The sequence below is a fragment of the Phaenicophaeus curvirostris genome, chromosome 5 (assembly GCF_032191515.1).
Source record: "Phaenicophaeus curvirostris isolate KB17595 chromosome 5, BPBGC_Pcur_1.0, whole genome shotgun sequence".
Classification (NCBI taxonomy): domain Eukaryota; kingdom Metazoa; phylum Chordata; class Aves; order Cuculiformes; family Cuculidae; genus Phaenicophaeus; species Phaenicophaeus curvirostris.
The window spans coordinates 52149589-52166232 of NC_091396.1; the positions used below are offsets into that span (position 1 = coordinate 52149589).

The 16644-nt window shown below is 39.1% G+C and overlaps 2 protein-coding genes across 6 annotated transcripts in view; both read left to right on the forward strand.

Moving 5' to 3' along the window:
* The window catches only part of SLC24A4 (solute carrier family 24 member 4), an 88949-nt gene extending 82312 nt beyond the window's left edge, over positions 1-6637 (forward strand). For 2 of the 4 annotated variants that reach the window (XM_069858725.1, XM_069858726.1), the window contains exons 14-17: positions 153-267; positions 2641-2753; positions 3385-3450; positions 5172-6637. In XM_069858725.1, the coding sequence (XP_069714826.1) occupies positions 153-267; positions 2641-2753; positions 3385-3450; positions 5172-5324 (447 nt within the window). In that variant the 3' untranslated portion in view covers positions 5325-6637. Of the gene's footprint in view, positions 1-152; positions 268-2640; positions 2754-3384; positions 3451-4001; positions 4890-5171 lie in introns of those variants that run through there. The other 2 variants (XM_069858723.1, XM_069858724.1) reach the window with 2 other exon arrangements.
* A 9017-nt stretch (positions 6638-15654) lies between these two features.
* Positions 15655-16644, forward strand: part of RIN3 (Ras and Rab interactor 3) — a 79125-nt gene continuing 78135 nt past the window's right edge. For both annotated transcript variants that reach the window (XM_069858696.1, XM_069858697.1), the window contains exon 1: positions 15655-15957. In XM_069858696.1, coding sequence (XP_069714797.1) covers positions 15911-15957 — 47 coding nt within the window. In that variant the 5' untranslated portion in view covers positions 15655-15910. The remainder of the gene's footprint in view (positions 15958-16644) is intronic.

A 16644-nucleotide genomic window follows, 5' to 3' on the forward strand; every position in this document is an offset into this window, starting at 1 on the left:
GTTATTCCACAATTACTTAATTTGCAAAAATGGATAATTATCCTGAGGCTGATCCTATTAAAGCGCGTCAAAGTTAAGAGTATATCACAACTGTCCTGGAATGAGGAGACTTTCCAAACATGATAAGTTAATCTGTTTTCCTCTCTGTTCAGGTGACTGTGATTGGATACACCCTAGGGATACCAGATGTGATCATGGGCATTACTTTCCTAGCTGCAGGAACAAGCGTCCCAGACTGCATGGCCAGCTTAATAGTAGCAAGACAAGGTACTGTGTCTGCTGAAGCGTAACAGCAATCTTACATATATGCTCTGTGATCTGCTTCCCCCGTACACGCAAATTCTCAATGCAATTTTATTTTTTATTTTATTTTTACTGTTTCAAGGCCTCATTAAAAGCCAAAACACTTTACTAATTCTTGTGAACCAAAAAAAAAAACAAACAAAACCAAAAAAACCCTGCCCTGTTATCTGTTGTGTTTTGGGACTGAGCACATCCTAGCATTTTACAAGGTCATTCAAAACTCAGATATCCTATGCATGGTATATATCAGTCAAGGTAAAAAGATAAAAATAATAGACAAGACTGGAATATCAGCTTCTAAAAACTACATCAGAGGATATATGCTGAGCAGCACTTCTCCATACCCAGGGAAGTGAGGTGGTTTAAGAGGATCTGTCAGGAGTTATGTTGCTCCAGGCATACTTCTCGTCTGAATGCAGACCTGCTTCCTGATGGGATATACGAATAGCCCCACTGGAAAAGAGTTTAGATAAATGTCAACTATGTCCTCATCAGCTTTCCAACTGAAATTGTCAAAATTTTTCTCATGTATCTTTAAGTTTTGATAAAGGTCCTTTACATTTGCTTTTGTACTTCAGAAATACCTGTAGCCACATGCCTTCCTGTTGTTGAAAAACATTAAACTTGACAGCGTGATCCCCTGTACTGCAGTAGAATAAGGAAGTTCCTTATTATGTTCTTTTCCACTCTTCTAGTTCCCATAATCTTGGTTTTTTCTAGGTAAGATGATCTGCAGCACACATCACTGGGCAAACAAGGGTTCTGAAGTGACGAAGTACTCAGAAGCCCCACCTTTGTAATTTGAGATACGATTAGAGCTGTTAAATGTTGCTTGTTTGAAAGTAATTATATATTTAAAACATTTCATTTTCCAGGTTGTATTATTTGTTGTGCTCAGGAAAATCTCATAAAAAGCAATACAAAACATTATTCAGGATTCCTATGGAACCACCTTTCCACGAAATTAGTTTTCATTATGTAATGTTAAAGTGAACAGTTTTTTACAAGAACAGGAGGAAGATGTTACATTTCTAATGAACAGAATGCTTCTTTAGGTTAGTTCTTCAGTACTAGGCAAAACTCTGTAGGGATGGTTTCCTCTGAAAGTGAAGATGAGCACTAGCTTGGCCTAAAAGAGCCTCATCCTCTCAAAGACAGTGCAGGGATTTTGTGCTACTTGGTCTGAGGAGAAATGCTTGGTGATAAATTGCAGACAAATATCCAAAAAGTAGAGGTGGACACTGCCATAATAAGGATCCAAAGCATAACCGTTCTCTCAGCAGCTTCCTGCAAGAAGTTACTGTACTTTATGGTGTGGTAGTACCTACTTCCACCCTGTATAGGCTCAAAATATTTGTGGGACATATTGCATTTACGTCACGAGTTTCTCTTCCTTTCCGTTATTCACTTTGTGGAAGTGATTCAATAGTTAGGCCAATGCCTAAGATAAATCAGCAGGAGCAGAGAAGAATTGTGTCTTCTACATGTCCATTGATGCAGGCACAGAATGAGATGCAAGCCAGTGATAAGTGTTGGGAGTAGATAATGCCTAGGGATTTCACCATCGTTCATTCTTCTTTTCCTTTTGTGTTGCATTTTGTTGTTCCTGAAGTGAAGTCGTTGCTAAATAAGCCCCATGGGAGTGCTTAATATCTTTGACTACCATCTGGTTAGGTTGTTTTCAGGATCACTTTTCATCTTTCACACATAAAGACAACATGTCCACAAACTAAATCCAATACATAATCTCCAGGTTCTCTGTAGCTGAAGCCTACCTAGAACACGGTCTGTGGTTTTTAATTGCCATTGAACTTGAATGTTGAATGTATACCACACACCCAGTAAAGGCTCACCAGGACATGAAGAAGATGTAGTTGCAGTAAGCAATTTTTTAATGTGCTTTTCAGAAGTCATGAGAATATTACGTAAATTGTCTCCCCACCTCAGATATTTTGGCCAGTCCAAGGAGGCTTGGATCGATGACCTCAAGTTGCGTCAGGGGAGGTTTAGATTGCATATTAAGAAAAATTTCTTTATTGAAAGAGTGGATGAGCATTGTAACAGGCTGCCCAGGAAAGTGGTGGAGTCACCATCCCTGGAGGTGTTCAGAAAATATGTAGACATGTCACTTCAGCTTGGTTTAGTAGGCATGGTGGTTTTGAGCTGATGGTTGGACTTGGATGATCTTAGAGGTCTTTTCCAACCTTAGCAATCTAAGAATCTGTGATTCTGTGATAGCGCAGAACATATCCCTTTGGTTTCCTCTAGTAAACAGAGTAATGGTTCTATACTTTGTTTTTACCTAAGAGGTTTGGGTTGTTTGTTTTTTCTCTACAGGCCTTGGTGACATGGCAGTATCCAACACAATAGGGAGCAATGTCTTTGACATCCTTGTGGGCCTTGGTGTTCCATGGGGTTTGCAGACCATGGCGATTGATTATGGATCAACTGTATGTATACTTGGCAAATCTTTAATTTGTTATTTTTAGATCTATTTAAAAAAAAATCCTCTAAAGGAACTATGCAAATAAAATGTAAAAAATATCCCAACAGCCTACTGAGCATGCTATTGGTTGCTAAATAAGGTGTTACTTCTTTGCTAAGGAACAAGGACCTAAGAAATTCTTCCACAAGCTGCAATTAATTCCCAGTTTGCCAACTGGAATACATTATACTTTATAGCAGAGAAATAGCTGTGGATATCTGTTCGTGGCTCCGTTGTTCTCTCACTACACGTCTTCATCCACACCTGTCTGTCTCCCTGCACATTAGTATTAACATCTGTAAGAAAAGAATAACAGCGTATCCCTATCTCCTGAGGATATTCTAACATAAAATCCATTATAAATGCTGACTTTTTAATTTTTTTTTTTAATGGAGGGAGGATTTTTCATATATTTGTTTTGGTACCTTAATTATTATGATTAATCCGTCATGGATTTGCATAGTTTAAAATGTGTAAGTCAGTCACTTTTAGAAACGGAAGGTGGACCATAAATCAGTAAATTGATTTCTGACCTCTGAAGCTGAGTATTATATGCTGAGTATTTTAAAGGTCTTTTCTCTGTCAAATTCCCACAGGTTAAGATAAACAGTAAAGGACTGGTCTATTCAGTTGCACTTTTGCTAGGATCAGTGGCATTAACTGTAAGTATTTAAGTGTCTCCAAGTATTTGAATTGCAAAATACTTACTAGGTATTTACATGTTATAGAAGGACAAATGGAAGTACTTAGTATCCCCAAAGCATTGGTTCTTGCAAAGTATCATTCTTATAGCAATACTATGAGTTGAAAAGCTACCATTGTCTTGAGTGAGGACTGAACTCTGACATTTGGTACGAGAGACGCTGGATACATGTACGTCCCATTGATTTCAGTGGCAGTGCTGAAATTGTGGGATCCAATAATACTTCTGTCCTTCTGTGTCCAGCTGCATAACCCAGGCCTGTCTCTATTTTATGCTGGGACAAGACCCAAGTATGCTTTGTCCTTGTCTCTGATTTCCAAAACCAGTTTGGACTGATCAAGTGCTGTAGCTAAGACCCTTCATGAAGACTAGTCAGTGAGGACTGTGAACCCCAGGACTTTGAATAGGCATGCTGAATGTCACTGAGCATAAGACTTACCCTTCTAATATATGATTTGTTAAGATGAAACAATAATTCTGTTTCAAAAGTCAATTTTGCTGGTACTTAAGGTCTGATCCTGCTGACTCCCAGGGAACCCTCTGTGGGAAGAATCAAATCCAAAAGGTATAACAACATCCACTTATACTAACTTCTTTCACTGATTGCCTGTGGAGGCTCTGTAAAGGAGGGGGTCATCACTGGAGATTTCACACTGCTGCATGACTAGGTCTTACAAAACGCTACATCACTTGTGCACAACTTAAGTGATTGAATGACCAGGGCTATTCACTCTGCCATTAACTTCCTAATGCATCTGATATGTAAGCTGTGGGAGCCTGTTCTTTTATTTTCTTATCCCTGATCCTGCTACAGTGTACAGTGCCTGTGAAATAACAACGATGATGTAGACTTTTGTGTATGGTATTGGTGCATGCATATGAGTAATTGGCACTTTGGAAAAAAATGGGAAGAATGCTTTTCTGAAGAGTCTTTTCATACTAGAAGCCATATTGCCTGAGTTCGAAGCATCTATTATTGTCTCATTTGTTCTGCTGGATGCCCTGATTCACACAGATCATCCCAGCAAAACTCATTGGAGAGTTTTGAGCAAAGCAATAATTCAGAGTCATTCAACTGAAAATCGATGCCTTCATGAGGACTTCATTGCTTTGCTACTTGTAACTTTTAACTCCCCTTAGTTCTGGAACTGAGCAAAACATCAAAGAAAGCTCCTCTTCTGAAGCTGTTGAAAGAATGAACATTAGGTGTTGGTGTGTTACTGGGACATAAAGGATATGTAGGGGAACACTGGAGGGAGAGGCATTAATGTAGTTCAGTGCATTCCTTTAGTTCATACTGAATGAATGAATGAGTGCTGCCTGACTAGGACGTGCCCCATGTATTGAAAATGCACCACAGGCTCAGATGGAGCACCTAGGGGCCTGTTCCTCAGTTACATAAGGAACTTGTGAAGGGGCCTTAAGCAGGTTCTTTTAATATTTTGTAAAAGGATCTTAGGACTGAGAGCAAGGCCGGAGTGTGAGTTCTTAGTTTGGGCTTTTATGTTCCTTTTCTTGATCATAAAAACATAGGTTGCCTTGTAGTTCTGTAAAATACCGAGAATATATTTTTATCTTTGTTCAGGATCTCTAATTCAAATGACTCATTTTTAGCTTATAATGATATTTTCCAAAAGTCTCTTTTGGGGCTTAATTAACTAATGCTTTGTTTGCTTGCAGGTGTTTGGAATCCATGTAAATAAGTGGAAACTTGACAGGAAATTAGGCATCTATGTGTTGTTTCTTTATGCTGTTTTCCTGTGTTTCTCTATATTGATAGAGTTTAATGTCTTCACCTTTGTCAACTTCCCTATGTGCCGAGAAGAACTTTAAACCACAACAAGGAGAGAGACTGAAATTCTTCTGATTACATGTGCTGTAAATGACAGGAGGCATTTCACATTTCTACCTTTTTTCCATCAGTAATTTGAGTGTCGTTCCTGCTTCATCAGCTAACAAGCACTTTTACCTGTGTGGAAGGAAAGCATACCTTTCTTTTAACATGCTAGCTCAAGGCAACCAAAGCATTTTCCTCCTTTTTGGATATTGCTGCTCAGTCATAAAGCCGTGTGGTTCTTATGCAGAACTCTAAAATGACCCATTTCTGGGACATACAGTTGTGGTTTTCATTCTCCTTTTGCAGACAATCAACCACCACCACCAAGGTTAGCAAGAGGATGGGAGAAAAACTCTCTATAGAACTTTTGATTTTGACATTTACTTTCTGTGGAAGAGTAAAAGGCAAATTCAGAACTTTTGTTGACTCAGTCAAAATATCTCAACTACGGGACCAGAAAGTCCAAGGCACATATCATGGCATGCACTGTTGAGGACCTCATTTCCTCCTTCAAGTGCTCTGCTTATAGAGGAGCTGCATTGACAGTTTCTGATGGCGACGTTGAATATTTATCACCCTTTTCAATGAATGTGGACAATGTGGCAGAGAATGAAGAGGAAATGGTTGTATGTTGTATCACTTGTGATGATGCACACTAAGAGAATATCTGCATATTGAAGAAGAGAATTACATGCAGAAATTCATACTTGAAAAATATGTTTTACCATTAATGAGGAATGCCGTATACATAAATATAAACTAACATTTGTGGACTAATATAAGAAGAGTTTTGCGTTGGCCCTTGTAAGCCCATTGTGTAAATTTAGAAGAAACAAAACAAATAAAATATGACTGGGTGCTCAGTAACTATCAGTTATTGTTGTCAGCTGAGAGTAGTATCTAAACATAATCCAAACTTTCTGAAAACAAACCCTACCCTGATTATGATTTTATTTTTTTTGAATGGGGGGGTGGGGAGAAGCTTATTTCATCAGTCAAAAAACTGGTGTATTCTCTAGTTTTTATTTATTCCTGGAAGTTTAATGAAGATGTGCATCAGGCAGTGCAGATAAGAAACACCTAGACAAAAGCAAGTTTGTCAAGTGAGTATGGTCCTTGATTTGATGGCAAGCAAGTTTTGAAGAATGATGTACTTCATTTTAACCCCGAATAGAAGCCAAGTTTTGATATCCTTTCCACCAGCATAAATCCAATATGGGGAATTACTCTGGTTGTAACTGACAGCAAGATCTGACCCAGAGTATTAAAAATAACGGATAATATTCCACATTGTAGCAGTCGTATGATTGCAAATTTTGAGTTGCTACTAACTTTAAAAATATTTTAAAGCTTTATGTGAATAATCACATGAAGTTTCTAAAGAAGCACAGTTAACTTTATACATAGATTTTTTAATATTTTAATGTTTATAAACCAAATTGATCAATTAAGAGTTGAAGCATTTTTAAATATATTAATATTTTGCACTCAAGACTATATATAAAAACCCCCATTATTGTGTCAATGAGAACATACTATAAAACCTTAGCAAATCAGCAAGTTCCTTATTTTGACATATATGGCAAATAATTCTGTTTAGCCAGCGCAAATGCAGAATACTGTTTACACCGGGCTATGTGTTTACCATTAAGGCTGTTTTAAAAATTATTTTGGTACAAATTAAGGATTGTATTCTGCTATTGAATTCTTTTAGGTGTTGGATCATTTAAATGTAACACTAAGGACAAAAGAGCAACGTATTTGTTATTGGCTTTACACTTTGTTACAAATGTCAGTATTATTATCCATTTAGGGTTTTTCACCTTAATTAAGTAGTTACTAGAAGCAGGGAAACATTGCACCCATTTCTAAACAGGGTAGAACAGAGGACTCTGGGAACCACTGACCTGTCAGCCTCACTTCTGTGCCTGGGAAGATCATGGAGCAGATCCTCCTGGAAGCTGCTTATGGCACATAGAGGACAGGGAGGTGATCTGACACAGCAGCTGTGGCTTCACCAAGGGCAAACCCTGCCTGACCAACCTAGTGGCCTTCCATGATGGAGCAACTACATCAGTGGACAAGGGAAGAGCTACAGATGTCTATCCGGACTTCTGTGAGGCCTTTTACACAGTCCCCCCCAACATCATTATAGATTAGAAAGAGATGGGTTTGATGGGTTGACTGTTCAGTGGATAAGAAATTGGTTGGATAAGCAAATCCAGAGGGTAGTGGTCAATAACTCAGTGTACAGATGGAGATCTGTGACAAGTGGTATCCCTCAGGGGTCTGTGCTGGGACCAGTGCTGTTTAAGGTTTTCATCAGTGACATAGTGGTATCAATGGCACCATCTGCAAGGTTGCAAATGACACCATGCTGAGTGGTGTTGTTGGCGCTTTGAGTCTTCTGTTGCTGATGCACAATGCTGCTGCACCACTGTAAAAGCATCCCTCTTTGGTCTTACTCTCTTCCCTCCAATCTTTCAGGCAGAAATGGACAACTCTCCACAGCTGACTCTCCATGGCAGCCAACTCGGCGGGACACCTCTGCATGGTCGACTCTTTGTAGGGACAACTGTACACAGGGAGACCCAAGAGCATGGCAAGAGCCCTCCCTGATGTTCAAGGGATTTTTGGAGCTCTGTTTGAGCCAGTGGGTTAGACTGGTGGCATCTAGACCACTCGCTGCTGGGCGCTTGGGGCTCCCTGCAGAAGAATCAGCACATAGAGGTGTCCTGGAAAGACTTGGCTACAGAGAGTTGTCCTAGACCCCTTTCAGGAGGACAGTTTATGGCTGAAAATCTTGTGATGGCATAGATATGAGGCTGAAAGGAGCAGCGAGTGACGAAGTAAATGGTTTCTTCCTATTTTCTGCTGTTGGATGGGCTTGGAGAACTGACTGTCTCCAAGCAAACATTTGCTTTTCTGTGCACAGTTCAGGCAGCTTGGATATCTTTACAGAACAGTAGTTCCAAAATCTAGTTTTGAATGCCTAGTGATCAGCTGAGTTGACAGTGATGAGGGCATCAATGTTTACAGTGCCAGACCTAGCAAATTTTGCTGTACCTTCAAATTTCTGAGCCAGGCAGCTTTAGGAGGGAGGGCAGTTTGTTTTGTAGCAAATACACCCAACTATACACAAAACAGTGATTGCTGATGCCATGAATCCTTCAGCCGTAATTTAGAATTATTTTACCTAAATTGAATATCACTCTCTCCACAAAACCAGTGTTCTGTTGTAGCAGGAGACAGTTTCAGAAGGTAATACTGACCTCAAATTGCATGGCCAATCCTGTCATTTATAGTTCTCCCTAAAACACAGGTCCGCATCAGGATGATTTGCATTGAATTGTAATGCTGCATTTCATGAGTTGGTCTCATATGCACGTCTGCTATGAGACAGATACCATGCCATGATTTATTATATTATCCTCTGACACCACCACGTGACCAGGGATTTATTGTTTGCCAAAGAATTATTAGATGCTGTATCAGGGCCTTGATGACGCATAATCATATGAAGTAGGTTAAAGAGTCCCTATGTAGTCATTATCCACATGCTAAAATAAATAAAGATGGCGGTTAAAGACCAAGCCATGCAGGTAAACTGAATGGCCAAGGAAGATCTTATTGACAAATTATTGTATGTCAGATAAACCCACATCAGAATGTGTATGTCCTTCAGGAGGCTATTTCTGCATAGAAGCAGACTAGTGTGCCTTTCATGTGTATTAAAAAAAAATAATTTGCTCATGTGGTCTGAAAACCACTACAAATTTTGCCGTTTTCCAGTCAAGAAAGGAGGTTTTTTTCCTTGGCTCCCTACAATTAGTACAGTTCTATACTGTAGCTGTTCTGTAAAATTTTTAGCCATTTTGTTGTACTAACCATTGCAAAAGTTAGCTGGCTGAGTTTGAAATGTGTGTCACAGTGTTGTGTAAGTTAATGTTCAGCTCAAGAGTGAAAAGAAAGCTGGTGGATGTGAGAGGGAAAGCTGTTACTGTGATCCTAAAATTGCCAGCATACAAACGCTGAAGGGTAACACAACTCAGAAAGAGATATCTCGTATCCAGCAAAGCTTAACTTCAGTAGGATCAGTTCCATGCTTTGAGCATATATCCAAGTGCCTTGCTGGATTGTGTTCTAAGATGACAGCTGAGCATGTTTTCTGGATTTTCTATCATATTCAGAGCTTTTCATATCTTATTCATTTTAGAGTCTAAAGATTTTCTATCTCGAATTAAAAGATTTGGCCCGAAGCTGTGACTTCTGCTCTTCGGATACAACTTCGGATTTCCACTCTTGTAAATAAGAGAACTGGTTCCTTGTCTCAGCTTTCAAAACTGTTGTACAAGCAAGATGAAACCTGAATTACAGCTGGCCAAGGAGAGCTGCTAGCACCTTTTTACTGCTGCAGTTCCACTGGAGTAGCACAGTCTCACGTAGACCACAGGGTGCAGTCATGTCTGTAGTGAGCAAGTAGGAACGTTTCCATTGAGTTCAGCAGTGTTTGATTCCATTTATTTACTGTAACAACTGTGCTGCGTTAGGAATTATTGCCTGAGTAAAGATTTCAGGCTCAGGTTCTACATGTCTAAATCTAAAAAGCTGCACTTCTGGTTATCTTAATGACTATTTGATGATGTAAGGGCTGCTCTAGCCTAGAAGAAAACCTTAAGTCTTCCCAACAGGTACAGCATAGTCAACCATCTTTCTCCTGGCTCAGTCATTGACGTGCCAATTTTATTTTATTATTTATATGCTTGCTGCAGCTGTAACAAACATTTAATTAGTTTATCGGTTTAGATTATATTTGTAAACATGCTGTCAACATGTAAACAAATGGAAAAGTTCTTTACTGGCAATTATAGCAAAGATTCTGTTCTGGCTTTGATTTCTTTTGTGACCATGCTTTAATTACACACACTTGTTTCTATTATGTGTTTGCTCTAGTTGCACAAATCCCTCATGAGTTTTATTGTCTTCCTTTCTTGGATTTCTCGCAATTGTTATGCCATTTATTTACATCCTGCAGTTAGATGCTTTTGGTAGTGCTTTAAGCTGTGTAAATACTGCTTGATTATTCATGCCAAGGAAAGATCAGATCTAATGTAATATGAAACAGACACTAAAATAGCACTGACAGCCAGGTGAAACCAAAGATTCTTCCTAATTGAAATGCATCACCTTTGAGCATAATGTTCTGTCATTGCAACGCTCAGATCTCTGTTATTTGTGTTTAAGTACTCGGAAGAAAATCTCTACAGTTCATGCTTTTACTGTACAATTTCCTTTCTTTTTCTTTGAGTCTGAACTCCAGATTTTTCATTTTATTTGGTGGTAAGAGTTGTATGATGGTTAAACAGGCAAATTATATCATTTAGTTTCAGCAGTTCTGTACCAAACCCTTTATTATTTCCTTGAACTATTTTGAAAACGCTGTATACAAGTGATCAATGTTCTGCTGAAGAGAAGAATGTCATTCAACTGACATGTACATTCCAGTTTTTGACCTGCTGTGTGTGTGTTTAAAAACCTCCTTTTGCATAACTTGAGCATGCACTTTTCTCACATCTTGCCCTGTGTGGGGTCCTGGCGTTTTCTCTTTCCTCTGATGTGGCAATTTGTGCATCATGTTGTTCTGCTTGCTAACATATTTCTCGCATACAGTTCACTGTCTGAAAGATATGAATGATTTAGGGAAGCTAATGCTATTTGGATATTTTCTTACAAGGTCTACCAGTTTGAATTTAACTCTTCTTTTTTTTTTTTTTTTCCTTGCACAAAGAATGTAAGTGATCATTGCCATCTCATCATTGAAATTATCTTGGTAAACTTGAAAGACAGATATTAAGGTTGATTTATAGCACTAGGGAATTGTGACAAAATCTAAAGGTATCAAATAAAACAGACAGGTATGATCTCTAGAAAGACTTATACCAACTGAAATGCTTTCTTTCAGAGGGTTTTTACAGCAAGATGACGGCCTTCATATGCCATTTGTGTATATGAAGAACACTTGTAAATCTGCTTCCCCACTAGCAGCTGCTTCAAGTGGCCGAAACTGCAGCAAAGTTATGCCCAAATTCTTGGCTTCGTGTTCTTGGAAGTGGTGCCAGCGCTCATCAGCATTAGGGGAACTGAAAGTAGAATTTGGCTCCCACTATCTCCTCTGTTGCAAGAAAGTATTTGAAATCGGTTATGATCACTGAAATAACTTCTGAACCTTTGAAAATTCCCTGTGTTTCCTACTTGCAGGCATTTGTAGTGCACACTTTGGGGGTGCGATACCTCTTTAAATGTTATTAAAACTTTCTAGAACTGCTGACTTTGAAAACAGAAAGGGATGGGTTTGTAAACAGTAAACAACAGAAATCTATTTATCATGTTATTTATTTTTTCAATGACTGTGACCTTATGCACTGTGAATGCTCTGTGATATGGGGTCCTTTGTACAGATAAATATGTTATGAAATCCAAATGGATTTAATGTGACAATTTGTTACAAAATGTTGGCATGATATTTGATTATTTTTGTTGTGAAAATTTTAAAAAATAGTTATTTCAGCATTTATAAAAGATTATAGCAGTCAGTATTGTAATGCGCTATATAAAAATATGTACACTATCAATAAATTATTTAAACAAGTGGAGTGCTTGCTGGTTTTTTTTTCAGATGATGAGAATATGTGAAACATTATCATATTTATTGTTGAAAATATAAAATTTCAGGACCCAACGAGGATACGTGCCAGCAGTTGCTTGGTGAAATCCGCACCCTGCTGAACCGAATGACAGAAGGCTCACATTTTCATCTATTTCAGGGAATAGCACCTAGATCAAGTCATTATTTGGGGTGAGTTAAGTGTATGAGTTGGAATCACAGCAATTCTGAATCACACAATTTACTCTTCGGAGACTAGAAATGTGTCATTTGCTGAGAACACGTTTTGTTGTACTGAGGCACTGATCCAGGAGCATTATGGCAGTTTCAGAAACTCTGAACAAGAATATCTTGGCTGCTTCATCCCATGGTGGTATCCAGCAGGTTTCTCTGGCTAGAGGGGGTAGAAGCAAGGTCCACAAGCCGAACAGCACTACTTTCATTTCCTGGTTACCTAGGCTATGAAGAGAAGTAATAATCCCTCTTACCCTTGATTGCCTATTTCCGACATTCCTGCAGTTCATTTCAGGGTCTATGATGACTTCTGGTACATGTACACAGTCTGTTCTGGGCTGAGAAAAGGTTTTAAGTGCAGTTCTTGGAAAAAGAGGAGCTAAAAGTTAACTTTATCTCATGTGCTGGTGTATTTTTCAGTTCATTGGATAAGAGTCTTCTCATGAATGCTCCTAGCCAGTGTACTACAAGGAGATGCAAGTTAAAACAACGCTTGGCCTTATTTTTCTAAACCATAATGCATGCTTTTAGAATCCCTGTTGCTGTGTAAACCTGTCATTAGCCACTGTGGGGTTTGTGCATCTACGGAAGAGTCCTGGTGTAGTGGAGAAAAAGGATACCCTGTGTTCTTTGACTTTTATGAAACGATTTGTTCTTTGATGTATGCTAGGCTAACTTTTTCTAAGCTGAGGTAAGAAAAAGATTGCTTCTTGCACGCAGAATTAACTTCTAAAAATCAAAATCGGAATGTGGAAAGTACCTCTTCTTTTAAGTCTCCATAGGTCTGACAGGATGACCCATCATGATCAGTTATGTAATAGGCTCTATAAAAGGCATGTAATCTGTGGATTAGTGATACAATAGGCATGACAATTCCTATGGGTTCTTATCATATTCCATGTTATTGATGCAGCCACTTCCTACTGTATGGAAAGCAGAACTGTCATATAATCTGTGTGTATGTTAAAAGTACTTTATTATAGCCAAAGTGCTCATTGTACTTAAGGGCTTCCCCCATAAGCCTATTGTAAACCTTTCTAACTTGACCGCATAAAAATACAAAAATGTGCTGCACCTGTACCTTAAAATGGAAAAGGTGAATCAGCTCTAGAAAAGATAAGAATTTCTTTGTTCCACTTGGATCTGTCATAGAGAAGCGGTGTTTTGCAGTAACTGGATATTACTTTGTCATTTAGCTTTTCTGTAAATGTTTACTTCCGAAGTTTGATACTGGAACACAGTGTCACATTACAAACCTGTCCAGTCTCTGGCTTAAGAAAACACCCAGCAAAGCTCAGACAAAATTCCTTACATTAAAATTTGTATTCCTTTTTCATACATTAAAAATTTTACAGAAATACTTAGCTATGTTGCAGAAATACTAAATATTTTTGCAGAAAAATATGAGGTTTTCTTCATGACGTTTGGTCAATATCTTTAACAAAACTGATTTCAAAACTTGAAATTCCTGAAACACTACATTCTCTAAATTGCAAATAAATTGTGAAATATTTCACACAAAAACCCCAACAAAACAACAAAAAAATGAGCTCTCAGATCATGTGAACCTGAAATAGCTACACAATACCACATATTTTAAATTCTTTTTATTACTATTATCTTTTTTTTTTTGCCTTTTTTCGTGTGTCTTTTTAATAGTTCTGGTCTTTTTGTTGCTTCTTCCCTGAAAGCATCTTTGAAAATGCTTAACACTCTGAAATCGGATGTTCTTCATTTACAAAATCTTAAGTCTTTGCCTAGGATGGCTACATATTTGTGTGAACACAGATATCCCCCACCTGGGCAGGTCTATGCAGAACAGCACACCTTTGCAGTTTCTTGTCTCAGCAACTTATTTTCCAGCAAAGCAAGGGTAGACCTTGTCCCTGTTGAATCGCAGTGGAGGGAAATGAAAACCTGGGGTAGAGCTGAACTTGTGTGAGGAGGTTGTTCTTGTGCCAATATCCAGGGTGCATTTCAAAGGTTTGCAGCTGGTGAACAAAACTAGCACATTTTTTTTCTTGGGTATCTGTGCCCAGAACCAACCAGAGGGTCCAGAACCATCCGGAGGATTCAGAACTGGGATATGACAAGCCTGCAGTGAGGGATGAGTTGAGCTCAGCCAACTAGTTTGTCTAAGAGGGCTAAATTCTTCATTGAATGAGTTCATCTTTGTCTGAAAAGGACTACAGGAGTTGCAGCAAAGAGCTCCTTAGTTTGGTCGAAAAGAGTATTCTAAGATACAATAGCTGAAAATTTAAAACAAGTCAAAGCAAAAAATCAGGTGTGAATTAAATAGTTTCAACAATTAAGCACTAAGACAACTTACGTAAAAAAGCTGGGAGTTTTCCATCATGCAGCCTTTCAGTCAGACTTATAACTTTCTAAGATAAATCCTTCTAAAAACTAGCAGATAAATTTAGTAACTTCACCAGAAGTTAGAGGCTTGATCAAAAAACCCTGAGAAAAATTTGTCTTGCGTTACATGGAAGGTGTGCCTCGATGATTGTAAAGGTCCCTCTGACCAGCAGAGTTGGCTCTGTGCTCTACACTGAGGTCTTGGTTCCCTCATGCCAATACAGTAACAGCTGCTGTGGGTTGTATGTTACAGCCTACTTACTCCTAGAAAGCTCGGAAATTCCTTCTAATGATAAAAGAGGCATAAAGTTACCATTGTCTCCCTCTCCCTTTCATGCGATTGCTTTTTCTCTGCTTCTGCTTCATACTTCAGCCTTATTTTTTCCATTATGCATTCTCCTAACATCAAATATTTCTCGAACGACAAGGCTGCCCAATAGGAGCGCCACCAGCCCTGTCTAACAGCACGTCTGTCAGTCCCCAGCCGCCACAGCTTGGCTGTATTCGGTCCAGTACAGCAAACACTACTCGACCGCTTAAGTAACTCCAGAATAAACGTGCTCTGAGACTGACTGGAGCTCCACAGCATGGATAGCTGCTCTGTTACTAGCAGTCCTACGAACTTATCATTAGGTTTTGCTTTAACTGAGAAATTTTTTGCAAAGCTGTTTTCTGCCAGTGTTTGACATTTCACTTTCTCAGGTCCTGTGTAAATATATAGGTTTCCAAGCTCCATCTGGTTCCAGTTACTCAAGCAATAGAAATACACATGCTTCAGGAATTTGCAGACGGAGACTTACTGCCTTGCTGCCTTATAAAATCCTTTACAAAGTTCACTGTGCTCTGTTGCCTCCTGATATACCTGTAGTCTGTAAAACAGCCTCCCTCCAAATTTACAAGTTAGAGAAACAAACAAGCTGACAGTCTCAGGCCCTTCTTTCTAATAGGGTTACCCTGCCTTCACTACTAAATATGGCTTTATAACACACACACACACGCACACACACACACCCTTGACCACCAAAGACTGCCTCTTCCTGAAATCCCCCGTTCATATAAATACAGGAAGTAGAAATAAGAGAGTCTAAAATCAGACCTTCTTGGTAGTTTGCTTTCACTTCGGTGCCTGTTTAGTTCTCTCCCCTCTGATACTACTGAGCCTGAAGCTGGTTTTAAACATCCTCCCCCTGCCGCCCCTAGAAATATCATCTCCAGTACAAAACCCAAGGATGTGGAGGTTCTGCTCGGTGATGGAAAGGAATCGCTTTCTTTACCAAGGAACTCTAAAGCCACTGTGAAACAGAAAGTCTCTTAAAGTTTTCTGTAATGATGAAAACATCGGCAGGAGACAGGGGAGCCAGCGATGACTCAGGGTAAGTCTTGAATCTTTAGTGACTGCTCATTTTCAGTAACTGTTGCTTTTCTTACTTAACAAAGAGCTCTCGGCTGCGTTTGCAAGCTGGCTGCTGTTATCAGCTACATAATCACATTGGTGTGGCATAATAGTACTGTAATTTACAGTATTTCTTTTAGCTAACACAGTCCAGCTGAAAACAAACTGCAATACCTTTATTTAGCTTGAACCTTGGCTATTTAGGGAAGAAGACGGATGACTTCCCAGCTGCAGTTTGGGGAAAAGGACAGACTATGGGAGTTCTGTGCTTTCGGAAATGTAACAAATCTTTTCTGGGAGGCTTTTTTAGTTTCTGCTGAAATATTAAGAACTGGATGAGTGCTCATCCCTATGAGCTGATCATCACTCCAGCTTCAGAATTCTAAGGTACACACAAACCCTGTCCACAAACTCCCTGGAGACTTAAGATGTGCATTCTGTTAGGAAAAGACTCCAGGCTTTCCTTGCTGGCCAACAGACACTGCACCTTGCAGAACTGAGCTTCAAGAAAACATAGTGAGAGAGAAAATGGGGTTTTGACTGGGAGGAAAATCAGCTGCTGGGATTCCAGGATAAAGACTGGAAGCCTCCCAAGGCTTGGTTGTATCATAAAGCCCATGCTGAAGCTGAGCTTTTGTGCTTCCTGTTGGAAACAATCGGGAAAATT